At 43.2% G+C, this 14,076-nt stretch overlaps 2 protein-coding genes across 2 annotated transcripts in view; one reads left to right on the forward strand and one right to left on the reverse strand.

Annotated features, from left to right (window-relative positions):
• The window catches only part of LOC133548443 (gastrula zinc finger protein XlCGF57.1-like), a 351,444-nt gene that overhangs the window by 191,129 nt on the left and 146,239 nt on the right, over positions 1–14,076 (reverse strand). The window lies entirely within an intron of this gene.
• LOC133550730 (zinc finger protein OZF-like) lies at positions 597–9,404 on the forward strand. The gene is made up of 2 exons (XM_061896770.1): positions 597–919; positions 6,748–9,404. The coding sequence occupies exons 1-2, from the start codon at positions 829–831 to the stop codon at positions 8,118–8,120; spliced, it is 1,464 nt and encodes a 487-aa protein (XP_061752754.1). The 5' UTR covers positions 597–828; the 3' UTR covers positions 8,121–9,404.

Raw genomic sequence — 14,076 nt, forward strand, 5'->3', positions numbered from 1 at the left:
ATGACCGAAAGGATAAGATCACGGGTACAAGCGGCCCAAATGAGTTTGGGTCTCTCCCTTAGAGATAGGGTGAGAAGCTCTGCCATCCGGGAGGAACTCAAAGTAAAGCCGCTGCTCCTCCACATGGAGAGGAGCCAGATGAGGTGGTTCGGGCATCTGGTCAGGATGCCACCCGAACGCCTCCCTAGGGAGGTGTTTAGGGCATGTCCAGCTGGTAGGAGGCCACGGGGAAGACCCAGGACACGTTGGGAAGACTATGTCTCCCGGCTGGCCTGGGAACGCCTCGGGATCCCCCGGGAAGAGCTAGACGAAGTGGCTGGAGAGAGGGAAATCTGGGCTTCCTTGCTTAGGCTGCTGCCCCCGACCTCAGATAAGCGGAGGATGATGGATGGATGGATGGATGGATTTTTAACACTGTGATTACAAGTGGAATTATACATTACTTATCGTGTTAAGCAATGTCAGCTCAGATTTATCCGAGAGCCAGACGCAGTCATCAAAAGAGCCACATCTGGCTCGAGGGCCATAGGTCCCCTACCACTGTTTTAAAACAAGATTAAACTGCCTTTATTTTGAAAAACAACTGGTGTCGAGAAGGAAACGGAAGTTGCTGGCTTGTAGCGCGTGCGCAAATGAGCTTGAAGCGCAGCAAAGAGACAAAGACCGCATGCTATGTTTGTTCGGAGATTCTTCGAATTCACGATCTTAAAGTCATATGATTCACGGCAAATATAGCAACAAATATCTCGATTCGTATTTCCCAAAGCCACGAAACGTGCATTGAGTTTGGAGCGATACCTGAAGTGAAGATTGAAGACGTGATAGAAGATGGACGACTACTGCTATGCTAAGATGGTGACGTCATGTCAAAGAGAACATTCCAGCAAATCACCAACGGAGATAAAGACGGAAGATGAAGGTGAGTGAGTCTTTTTTTTAAATTTGAAAACTATTTCAAGCCCTGAAAAAAATGTGGCGGAGAAATTAGCCGATTTAGTTGAAGAACGTAAATAAAGAGGCGCCATGATTGTTAGCTTGAAGAAGGCAGTGGAGTTCACGTCAGAGGAGATGAAAGAACGCAAAAGTCCAAATTTAGGAACTAAAAACAAAACAACAACTCTGTTAGGTAAGGCGAGTATTTTGTCACATTTGAACAAAGTCTCTGTGCAGTTTGTGGTGTCGTCAAGTAGCAGAAAAGAATGGACGTGTTGAAGACTCGTTAGCAGCGTGTTTTGAAGACCAGCCTACAGTTGTTGGCTCGCTGTCCCAATTGTTTAAGCAAAACAGAAGAGTTTATCTTTCCTATGTTTGGCAAATGCCACTTCTTAAAAAGGTTGCGACTTTTGTTCCCAAACGTACAAACTCCCTGAGCATTCAGTGGATATATTTATTGTAAATATTTAATATTTATATAGCGCTTTTCTCAAGTGACTTAAAGCGCTTTACATAGTGAAACCCAATATCTAAGTGACATTTAAACCAGTGTGGGTGGCACTGGGAGCAGGTGGGTAAAGTGTCTTGCCCAAGGAAACAACGGCAGTGACTAGGATGGCGGAAGCGGGAATCGAACCTGCAACCCTCAAGTTGCTGGCACGGCCACTCTACCAACCGAGCTATGCCACACCAGTGTCACACCTGTCCCATCAAAACAAGTTAGAAATGTTGTATTGATATAATTTTCTGATATAAGTGATTCTGCCCTTTTACAATGATAATAACAAAAAAAAACATGTTTTTCATGAACTATGTGCTAGTATTCTCTGTCTGGCTGCAGGTCCTGCCTTTAAAAGATAGGTTTCAACTTTCCGAGATTACCATTAGTTCTGTAAAATACATCATTTAATTAGCATTTATGAAATCTAGTGACAATATTTCATGAGCGTCACGGTGGTAGAGGGGTTAGTGCGTCTGTCTCACAATACGAAGGTCCTGAGTAGTCCTGGGGTCAATCCCGGGCTCGGGATCTTTCTGTGTGGAGTGTGCATGTTCTCCCCGTGAATGCGTGGGTTCCCACCGGGTTCTCCGGCTTCCACCCACTTCCAGAGTCATGCACCTGGTTGATTGGCAACACTAAATGGTTGTCTGAATGTTGTCTGTCTATGTAGTTGGCTCTGCGATGAGGTGGTGACTTGTCCAGGGTGTACACTGCCTTCCGCCCGATTGTAGCTGAGATAGGCACCAGCGCCCCCCGTGACCCCAAAAAAGAATAAGCTGTAGAAAATGGATGGAAGTCCCCACAGGACTTCCCAAGGGACACGGTCGATTGCCTTCTCCAAGTCCACAAAGCCCATGTAGACCCCCATGCACCCTCAAGGACCATGCAGAGAGCATAGAGCTGGTCCACAGTTCCACGACCGGGACGAAAACCACACCGTTCCTTCTGAATCCGAGGTTGGACTATCCGGCGTAGCCTCCTCTCCAGTACACCTGAATAGACTTTACGGGGAAGGCTGAGGAGTTTGATTCCACGATAGTTGGAACACACCCTCCGGTTCCCTTTCGTCAATAAACATATTATAATTTAAACTTGCTTTGACCTTACGTTGAACTTATTAAAGGGGAACGTTATCACAATTTCAAAACGGTTATCCATCCATCCATTTTCTACCGCTTATTCCCTTTCGGGGTCGCGGGGGGCGCTGGCGCCTATCTCAGCTACAATCGGGCGGAAGGCGGGGTACACCCTGGACAAGTCGCCACCTCATCGCAGGGCCAACACAGATAGACAGACAACATTCACACTCACATTCACACACTAGGGACCATTTAGTGTTGCCAATCAACCTATCCCCAGGTGCATGTCTTTGGAAGTGGGAGTTCCCAGTGGCTTGTTGTATTTTTTGAAGTTTTTTTCAAAATGTTACCGGTCTCGGAATATCCCTAAATAAAGCTTTAAAGTGCCTTATTTTCGTCTCTCTGCGAAGACACTGGCCATTTCCCTGTGACGTCACACAGTGCTGCCAATGTAAACAAACAATGGGAATACCACAGCAAGATATAGTGACATTAGCTCGGATTCAAACTCGGATTTCAGCGACTTAAGCGATTCAACAGATTACGCATGTATTGAAACAGATGGTTGGAGTATGAAAATATTGAAGAAGAAACTGAAGCTATTGAGCAAATAGCTATTGACGCTATTCATAGCCATAGCATGGCCGAATAGCTGCGTTAGCATCGCCGGTAAAATGTGCGGACCAAACGATCAGGACTTTCGCATCTTGTGACACTGGAGCAACTTAAATCCGTCGATTGGTAAGTGTTTTTTTCACATTAAATGTGGGTGGAAGGAAACGTAATATAGTTGCAAATGCATCTACAGGTTATCCATACATCTCTGTGCCATGTCTGTCATCGCCGGTCAAATGTGGAGACACTCTGGCACATTCAATGGGGGTCTGGCGGCAGACACTTTGGCATCTTGGGGCCAGTGGTGCAACTTGAATCCCTCCCTGTTAGTGTTGTTACACCCTCCGACAACACACCCACCAGGCATGATGTCTCCAAGGTTCCAAAAAATAGTCGAAAAAACGGAAAATAACAGAGCTGAGACCCGGTGTTTGTAATGTGTTGAAAATGAAAATGGTGGGTGTGTTACCTCGGCGACGTCACATTCTGACGTCATCGCCTCCAGCGTGATAAACAGAAAGGCGTTTAATTCGCCAAAATTCACCCATTTAGAGTTCGGAAATCGGTTAAAAAAATAGATGGTCTTTTTTCTGCACCATCAAGGTATATATTGACGCTTACATAGGTCTGATGATAATGTTTCCCTTTAATTTCACATTACAACATCACACGATATTGTCACCGAACTTGACTCAAGCATTTCTCCTTTATTTTTTTCAATGTTACTCCCACATCACCAGACCGTAACAAGTTAAAGGGGAACATTATCACAATTTCAAAAGGGTTAAAAACAATAAAAATCAGTTCCCAGTGGCCTGTTTTATTTTTCGAAGTTTTTTTCAGAATTGTACACCTCCCGGAATATCCTTAAAAAAAGCTTTGAAGTGCCTGACTTTCGCTATCCGTAAATCCACCGTCCATTTCCCTGTGACGTCACACAGTGCTGCCAATACAAACAACATGGCGGTTACCACAGCAAGATATAGCGACATTAGCTCGGATTCAGACTCGGATTTCAGCGGCTTTAGCGATTCGACAGATTACACATGTATTGAAACAGATGGTCAGAGTACGGAGGCAGATAGCGAAAACGAAATTGAAGAAGAAATTGAAGCTATTGAGCGAATAGCTATTGACGCTATTCGGCCATAGCGTGGGTGTACCTAATGAAGTGGCCCATAGCATGGCTGCCTTATTAGCATCGCCGGTAAAATGTGCGGACCAAACGATCAGGACTTTCGCATCTTGTGACACTGGAGCAACTTAAATCCGTCGATTGGTAAGTGTTTGTTTCGCATTAAATGTGGGTATCTAGTTTCAAATGTACATACACCTAGCGTAAATAGCATGTTAGCATCGATTAGCGTAGCATGTTAGCATCGATTAGCTGGCAGTCATGCCGTGACCAAATATGTCTGATTAGCACATAAGTCAACAACATCAACAAAACTCACCTTTGTGATTTCGTTGACTTAATCGTTGCAAATGCATCTGCAGGTTATCCATACATCTCTGTGCCATGTCTGTCTTAGCATCGCCGGTCAAATGTGGAGACACTCTGGCACATTCAATGGGGGTCTGGCAAGAGATTTCTTGCCAGTGGTGCAACTTGAATCCTTCCCTGTTAGTGTTGTTACACCCTCCGACAACACACCGACGAGGCATGATGTCTCCAAGGTTCCAAAAAATAGTCAAACAAACGGAAAATAACAGAGCTGAGACCCGTGTGTGTAATGTGTAGAAAATGAAAATGGCGGCAGTATTACCTCGGTGACGTCCCGTTCTGACGTCATCGTGATAATGTTCCCCTTTAAAGGGGAACATTATCACCAGACCTATGTAAGCGTCAATATATACCTTGATGGTGCAGAAAAAAGACCATATGTTTTTTTAACCGATATCCGAACTCTAAAAGGGTGAATTTGGCGATTAAAACGCCTTTCAATTGTTCGCTGTCGGAGCAATGACCTTTCCCCCGTGACGTCACAACAGGAAACAATCCGCCATTTTCTCAAACACATTACACACACCAAGTCAAATCGGGTCTGTTATTTTCCGTTTTTTCGACTGTTTTCCGTACCTTGGAGACATCATGCCTCGTCGGTGTGTTGTCGGAGGGTGTAACAACACTAACAGAGACGGATTCAAGTTGACTTATGTGGAGTTTGCTAATCAGACATATCAATGGTCACGACATGCTAATCGATGCTAAGAGGCTATTTAGGCTAGCTGTATGTATATAATGCATCATTATGCCTCATTTTTAGCTATATTTGCATCCAGCCTTTCCCTCCACCCATATTTAATGCCAAACAAACACATACCAATCGACAGATTCAAGTTGCACCAGTGGTCAAAAGATGCGAAAGTCCCTCGGTTGTTCTGCACACTTTACCGACGATAGCGATGCTACGACAGAGATTGCACAGAGATGTGTGGATGTCCTGCGACACTCAAAGCAGATGCATTTCCAACGATAAAGTCAACGAAATCACAAAGGTGAGTTTTGTTGATGTTATTGACTTATGTGCTAATCAGACATATTTGCTCACAGCATGACTGCAGGCTAATCGATGCTAACATGCTATTTAGGCTAGCTGTATGTACATATTGCATCATTATGCCTCATTTGTAGCTATATTTACATCCAGCCTTTCCTTCCACCCACATTTAATGCCAAACAAACACATACCAATCGACAGATTCAAGTTGCACCAGTGGTCAAAAGATGCAATCGTTGGTTCGAAGGCGATCGCCCAATTCGTCCTCGTTGCCGCTGTCTGTCGTGATATGGCTCAATAGCTTCAGTTTCTTTTTCAATTGCGTTTTCGATATCTGCCTCCACACTCCAACCATCCCTTTCAATACATGCGTAATCTGTTGAATCGCTGAAATCCGAGTCTGAATCCGAGCTAATGTTGCTAAATCTTTCTGTTTTTATTAGCATCACGCAGTGACGTCACAGGAAAATGGACGGGTGGATATAACGATGGTGAAAATCAGGCACTTTGAAGCTGTTTTTTGGGATATTGCGTGATGGGTAAAATTTTGAAAAAAAGTTTGAAAAATAAAATACGCCACTGGGAACTGATTTTTATTGGTTTTAACCCTTCTGAAATTGTGATAATGTTTCCCTTTAAAAAAGATACAATTATTAAGTACTAAAAACAAAACTATGGATAACTGTACAGAGACACGTCATGTAGCAGGTAAACCACTTTTATTAATGACAAAACACAGTTTCCTGTTGAAAGTGTCACCTTTATTGTTAGTTTAGAAGCCCAAATACCTCCATATTGCACTTCACACACCCTCTTTATTAACCAGTAGAATTGTCCTTTGTTGCCTTTCTTCCTCTCCACGATGTTATTGCTTGTATGCACTTTGTGTGTGCGTTTTGACACACTCAACATCATGCGCCTCGGCTCTGTAGTCACCGCCACACAGCGGCATTCAGATGAAAGAACGGTTCCGGTAGTTTTCAAAGGTGGTATAGTACCGATTTCAATTGATTAGTACCACGATACTTTATTAGTAGCAGTATACTGTACAACCCTACTACACACACATACATATGTACATAGAACAAAGTGTGTTTTTGTTGTTTGTGTTTTGCAGACATCCAGCAGCTGAATCCAGAAGAGGTTTCCCCTCAGTCAGGGGGGAGCTCCACTTTGAAGCAGGAGACTCCACAACCACCCTGCATTAAAAAAGAAGAGGAGAAACTCTGCATTGCTCAGGAGGGAGAGTGTCTTCTAGGACGAGAGGAAGCTGATTACACCATGTTTCCACTGACTGTTGTCTCTGTGAAGACTGAAGATGATGAAGAGAAACCACAAGTAGACAACCTCTTAGCTCCACTATCAGATAGTGAGGCTGAAGACGAGGTTGAAGAACCTTTGAGCAGCGATACAGACTGTGAAGGTGATATGAGGACTCACACTGACAACAAACACTCTGAATGCTCTTCAAAGAAGAGAGGTGAAACATGTTTGAGCTGCTCAGTTTGTGGTGAAAGTTTTACGAAAAAGAGCCATTTGACTCAACACATGAGAACACATATGGGCAAAAAAACATTTAAGTGTTCAGTTTGTGACAAAAGCTTTTCTCGAAATAACTCTTTGACTCAACACATGAGAACACACACAGGTGAAAAACCTTTTATTTGTTCAGTTTGTGGAAAAAGCTTTTCTCAAAATAACTCTTTGACTCAACACATGAAAACACACACAGGTGAAAAACCATTTAATTGTTCAGTTTGTGGCAAAAGCTTTTCTCAAAATGCCCATTTGACTCAACACATGATAACACACACAGGTGAAAAACCATTTAATTGTTCAGTTTGTGGCAAAAGCTTTTCTCAAAATGCACATTTGACTCAACACATGAAAACACACACAGGTGAAAAAGCATTTAATTGTTCAGTTTGTGGCAAAAGCTTTTCTCAAAATATCAATTTGACTCAACACATGATAACACACACAGGTGAAAAACCATTTAATTGTTCAGTTTGTGGCAAAAGCTTTTCTCACAATAGCAATTTGACTGAACACATGAGAACACACACAGGTGAAAAACTATTTGATTGCTCAGTTTGTGGCAAAGGTTTTTATCAAAATTGCCGTTTGACTCAACACATGAGAACACACACAGGTGAGAAACCATTTAAATGTTTAGTTTGTGGCAAAAGCTTTTCTCAAAATTGCCATTTGACTCAACACATGAGAACACACACAGGTGAAAACAAATTTGATTGTTCGGTTTGTGGCAAAATCTTTTCTGGAAATACTTCTTTGACTCAACACCTTAGAACACACACAAAACCATTTAACTGTTCGATTTGTGGTGAAAACTTTTCTATGAAGAGACTTTTGAGTCAACACATGAGAACACACACAGGTGAAAAACCATTTAGTTGTTCAGTGTGCTGTAAGAGGTTCCCACATAATGCAGGCGCAGTAAAACACATGAGAACACACAAGGGAAAATAACCAATCAGCTGTTTAGTTTGTGGTATGTTGCTCATATGTGGCGACATCCACCCTACCCAGGACCTCCTCACTGCTTCTTTCACAAATATCTGAGGTATTCATACAAACTTGGATTATTTGGAGTATAATCTTATCCACTCATGACCCCATGTCTTCTCTGTATCTGAAACCTTCCTGAACAGTAAGATAGATGATGCTTCAAGTGCTTGGTTACTCCTTCTTCAGTCCAGGGACCTGGGGCCTCATGTGTCAAGTTTGTGCACGCTCAAAAACCTGCACTACACCGTTTGTCACGGTGAAGTTGAGATGTATCAAAACTGAAGTTGATGCATAAGTGATGCTGGGTAACTGTTTGCATGACAAACTGCCAACTTTTGCTCCTCAGACTGATTGATGTGCAAATCAGAGACATATGAACAATTAACCCCCAACACCCACAACCCAACCCCCAACATCCCTCGACATTCGGGCATAACAGGTTCAATCCGGCCCCCGAGTTGAGTTTGCAAAGTGTAAAATTCAGCTGCATTTTTTAATGAAAGAAACTGCTTTTCTAATTGTGTCCACTGGATGTCGCAATAGCAATTCTGTGAGGCAAGCAAATAGTTTATACCGATGCGAGCAAGTATACCAAGCAAGATGTACACGGTAAAGCGGGGCTGTGACTCCTCCCCCTCCAGCCAACGTAAAAGAGGAGTAAAATAATCAATCAGTAACCCCACTTCAAATGCAGCATGAGACACTGCACACTGATATAGTTCTGTGAAAATGATTGTCTTCTGTGCAAATGTAAAGAAAGTGAACAGTGTGTGATTTACTGCAATACTGTCACTCTTTCAACTTTTTATTTGGGCTTTGTTGAAATTGTTCACACATTGCACTGCTTTTATTTTTCTGTCAATACACATTATGTCTAGAAGACAGGAAGTAACTCAACACTCTTGAATAGTTTCTACCTCAGTGTGTATGGTTTGTTGAGTTAGCACAGGATTAATATGTGGAAATGACAAATGAGGTAGTTGATTCTTAAAATAGCTTTTATTCATGCTTTATTTAGTTTTTTGTTCAACTCTAGATGGGCTGTCACTTAAAGTTTAATTGCTTTGTACAAAGACTGCGATTAAGTCTAAGGTCATTGTGTTCTTCAAGGTGTTTCTGAAAATGCACCCTTTGTTTCCTCTAAATGTTTAACTAACTTGAAGTGTTTTGTCAGGATGATTATTTGTAATACAGAATGTGTTTGTTCTGTTTTGGGCCAAAGTAAAATAAAGAAAACAATCTGAAGTTGTCATAGTTGTATTTTTAAGGTATCTTGCCATGATTTTACCCCTCTGGCCCACGTGGAAATTTATTTTTTTCCAAGTAGCGGAGTTTGACTCCCCTTGTACGAAAGCCAATAATGTGCCATAAATCAGTTCTGTAATGTTCATGTGCCTTTGCAGGCCTACTGAAATTAGATTTTCTTATTCAAACGGGGATAGCAGGTCCATTCTCTTTTTTATTCTTAATCATTTCGCGATATTGCCATATTTTTGCTGAAAGGATTTAGCAGAAAACATCGACGATAAAGTTCGCAACTTTTGGTCACTAATAAAAAAGCCTTGCCTGTACCGGAAGTAGCAGACGATATGCGTGTGACATCACGGGTTGTAGGGCTCCTCACATCCTCACATTGCTTATAATCATAGCCACCAGCAGCAAGAGTGATTCGGACCCAGAAAGTGACGAATCCCCATTAATTTGAGCGAGGATGATAGATTTGTGGATGAGGAAAGTTAGAGTGAAGCACTAGGAAAAAAAAAAAAAAAGGTGACCGCAGTGGGAGTGATTTAGATCTTAGGATCATTATGGAAAATCTCTTATCTGCTTATTGTGTTAATAGTGTTTTAGTGAGATTATAAAGTCACACCTGAAAGTCGGAAGGCTGCGATGACCGCCAGTGTCTCTGAGAGAAGCCAATTGAGGAGCCATTATCACAGCTGCCTTTTTGAAGACAGTTGCTGCAGGAGGACGCTACCTCCGCTGAAGTCTCCGTTAAGAGCCGACTTAATATCACAATTTTGTCATCCAAAAAACCTGCTGGTATACATGTGGTAGAGAAACATATTTGCTAAAGCTTCACAACAAACAAAGAAACACAGGCTGGGTCTCGGTTGCTAAAGGCAGCTGCAATCCACCGCTTTCCACCAACAGTATTCTTCTTTGACGTCTCCATTATTAATTGAACAAATTGCAAAAGATTCACCTACACAGATGTCCAAAATACTGTGTAATTATGCGATTAAAAACAGACTGCTTTTAGCCGTGGGTGGTGCTGGGAGAACATTTCAACCCGTCCAAAGGCAAAACCTAGTAACTCACTTCTAGCTGATTTTGAGAAAACAAAGGAAAACCAATCTGTCTTGATGCTGTCTTACAAAGATTTACAAAGTCATCAAACGTATAAATGTTTTCTTGAGCTTTCATTTTCTTGCCGATTGAGCCATGGATTGAATCTGCTCTCATGAACGTGTGCCCTTTCTCCAGATATTTGATCACAATCTCGGGTGGGCCCCATTCTGCGTTTGCACATTGGGCAAGAGTCCAGTTTTTATTTTGACCTCCACAGTTATCTGCCCAAAAGAGTATGCAAGGGGAAGAATCAAGAACAATACATTTAATGAAGGTGCTTGCAACGTCCTGGGCCAATCTTCCAAATATCCCCTCGTGCCATAATATCAATCAATCAATCAATGTTTATTTATATAGCCCCAAATCACAAATGTCTCAAAGGACTGCACAAATCATTACGACTACAACATCCTCGGAAGAACCCACAAAAGGGCAAGGAAAACTCACACCCAGTGGGCAGGGAGAATTCACATCCAGTGGGACGCCAGTGACAATGCTGACTAAGAGAAACCTTGGAGAGGACCTCAGATGTGGGCAACCCCCCCCCTTCCAGGGGACCGAAAGCAATGGATGTCGAGCGGGTCTAACATGATACTGTGAAAGTTCAATCCATAGTGGCTCCAACACAGCCGCGAGAGTTCAGTTCAAGCGGATCCAAGACAGCAGCGAGAGTCCCGTCCACAGGAGACCATCTCAAGCGGAGGCGGATCAGCAGCGTGGAGATGTCCCCAACCGATACAATATCACATAATCAGGTTGACCGTCGGCCCCCATTCGTGCAAATGTCTCATTAAAGACAATAAGGCGACTGACAAAGAAGCTCCGATTGGTCCTTTGAGATACTAGGTTTTTCTGTTGTATCCACGCGGTTATGTGGTAGTTGCTAGGTCCTGCCATGCGCGTAACAGCTTACTTACGGAACAAATTACAATATCGCATACACTAATGTAAAGCAGGGGTCGGGAACCTTTTTGGCTGAGAGAGCCAAAAAGCCAAATATTTTAACATTTATTTCTGTAAGAGCCTAATAATATTTTTTTAACACTGAACACAACTAAACGCGGGCATTTTTAAGTAAGACCAACATTTCTAGAGTATAATAGGGCTCTTATTCTTTGTAATGGCATTGTTATTCTGAAGCTAACTGAGGAGGGGGCGTGGCCTGCCGGCCTTCAGTGAACTCGTGTGTGCCAGGACCGGCCTCGAAATCAGCGACAGGTGCGTATAATGGCCCACCTGGGCCTTCTTATCCCTGTCGCTCTGTTATAAGCAGCAGCCGGGAGGAGAGACGGAGTTGGGGCTGGAGCCAGAGCGCGAGCGAAAACGAAAGACAAAAAGACAATTGCTGGAAATCAAAATAAAACAATATTTAAACCCTGAAACAGGTTCTCATGTCGGTGCTTGGTGGTCTGAAGAACCCCCAGGAGGGCAAGCCCCGCACTAACCAATAATAAATAAATAACTTCTTACCATTAACGCTACTTTTTGAACAGGTGCAGTAGAAAACGGATGAATGGATTAAAAAAGCATGAGAATGTTTTATATTTTGAACATTATTTTTAACACTGTGATTACAAGTGGATGTATTCATTACTTATCGTGTTAAGCAACGTTAGTTCAGATTTATCCGAGAGCCAGATGCTGTCATCAAAAGAGCCACATCTGGCTCCCGAACCATAGGTTCCCTACCCCTGATGTAAAGCATATCACCTAGGAGCTCCAAAATTATTATCAGCTCAGTTTTGACCAAAATTGAGTTACTGGGTTTTGCCTTTGGACGGGAGATTTCCGCTCCAACCAATAACTTCACAGCACGTCAACATCATTCCGCAGCGTTTTTAACATTATACCTCGTGGGGAATTTAAAATTGCAATTTAGTCAACTAAAAAGGCCGTATCTGCATGTGTTGCAATGTTAATAGTGAAGTGAATTATATTTATATAGCGCTTTTTCTCTAGTGACTCAAAGCGCTTTACATAGTGAAACCCAATATCTAAGTTACATTTAAACCAGTGTGGGTGGCACTGGGAGCAGGTGGGTAAAGTGTCTTGCCCAAGGACACAACGGCAGTGACTAGGACGGCACAAGCGGGAATCGAACCTGCAACCCTCAAGTTGCTGGCACGGCCACTCTACCAACCGAGCTAAACCGCCCGTACGTAAGAAATCTCACGTACCCCTTGGCATACCTTCAAGTACCCCCATTTGAGAACCACCGCACAAGGTCATAAAATCAGTGTCAGTTGAGTCGGTCCACAGGTTGCATGTAGGGATTTTTAATGTCCAGCAGATGTCAGTATTTAGTGACACAGTGTCAATACAGTTTTGCAATGTGTCAACACGATACTATTTCATCATTGATATATAAACTATCCGACTGCGTGGTGGTTAGTAGTGGCTTTCAGTAGGTCTTTAAGTTGTAAAGTCAATATGTGACGTCATTTCCCCTTTTAAGCAGGTCTTTGTCAGTATAGCCCGTTTTCGATGAATGGTGGCAGCCAGCATTGTGTGCCTTGACGACTAAATACCACACACAAACACACACATTCACATCTACCTTTCAGCAACGATTAAATGATTCTCTGGCCGGAATCTGTCCATCGTGTCCCAACTCTAAAAGAACTACTATCCCTTCCTTACATTGGTCCTTCGAGCCGGAGAGAGTTCCACCATCAGACACTATGGAGTCATCACCTGCTGATCAGCAGCCCTCTGTCAGACCAAAGAGAGACATTCCACTACCACAGCATTTGGCTCCTTACGATGTCACCCTCCTTCCCTTTCAACTGCCTGCTGCCCAAATCTCCTCACGACCAGGAGGACAACACGGTGAACCAGAGCTAGGAGTCAATCAATCAATGTTTATATATATAGCTCTAAATCACAAATGTCTCAAAGAACTGTACAAACAACTACGACTACGACATCCTCGGAAGAACCCACATAAGGGCAAGAAAAACTCACACGCAGTGGGACGCCAGTGACAATGATGACTATGAGAACCTTGGAGAGGACCTCAAATGTGCCCCCTCCCCTCTAGGGGACCGAAAGCAATGGATGTCGAACGGGTCTAACATGATACTGTGAAAGTTCAATCCAGTGGATCCAACACAGCCGCGAGAGTTCAGTTCAAAGCGGATCCAAGACAGCAGCGAGAGTCCCGTCCACAGGAAACCATCCCAAGCGGAGTCTGATCAGCATCGTAGAGATGTCCCCAACCGATTCACAGGCGAGCGGTCCATCCTGGGTCCCGACGAGCGGTCCATCCTGGGTCCCGACTCTGGACATCCAGTACTTCATCCATGGCCATCGGACCGGACCCCCTCCACAAGGGAGGGGGGGACATAGGAGAAAAAGAAAAGAAACGGCAGATCAACTAGTCTAAAAAAGGAGGTCTATTTAAAGGTTAGAGTACACAAATGAGTTTTAAGGTGAGACTTAAATGCTTCTACTGAGGTGGCATCTCGAACTGTTACCGGGAGGGCATTCCAGAGTACTGGAGCCCGAACGGAAAAAGCTCTATAGCCCGCAGACTTTTTTGGGGCTTTGGGAATCACTAATAAGC

This window comes from Nerophis ophidion, linkage group LG01 (genome assembly GCF_033978795.1).
Source record: "Nerophis ophidion isolate RoL-2023_Sa linkage group LG01, RoL_Noph_v1.0, whole genome shotgun sequence".
Classification (NCBI taxonomy): Eukaryota; Metazoa; Chordata; class Actinopteri; order Syngnathiformes; family Syngnathidae; genus Nerophis; species Nerophis ophidion.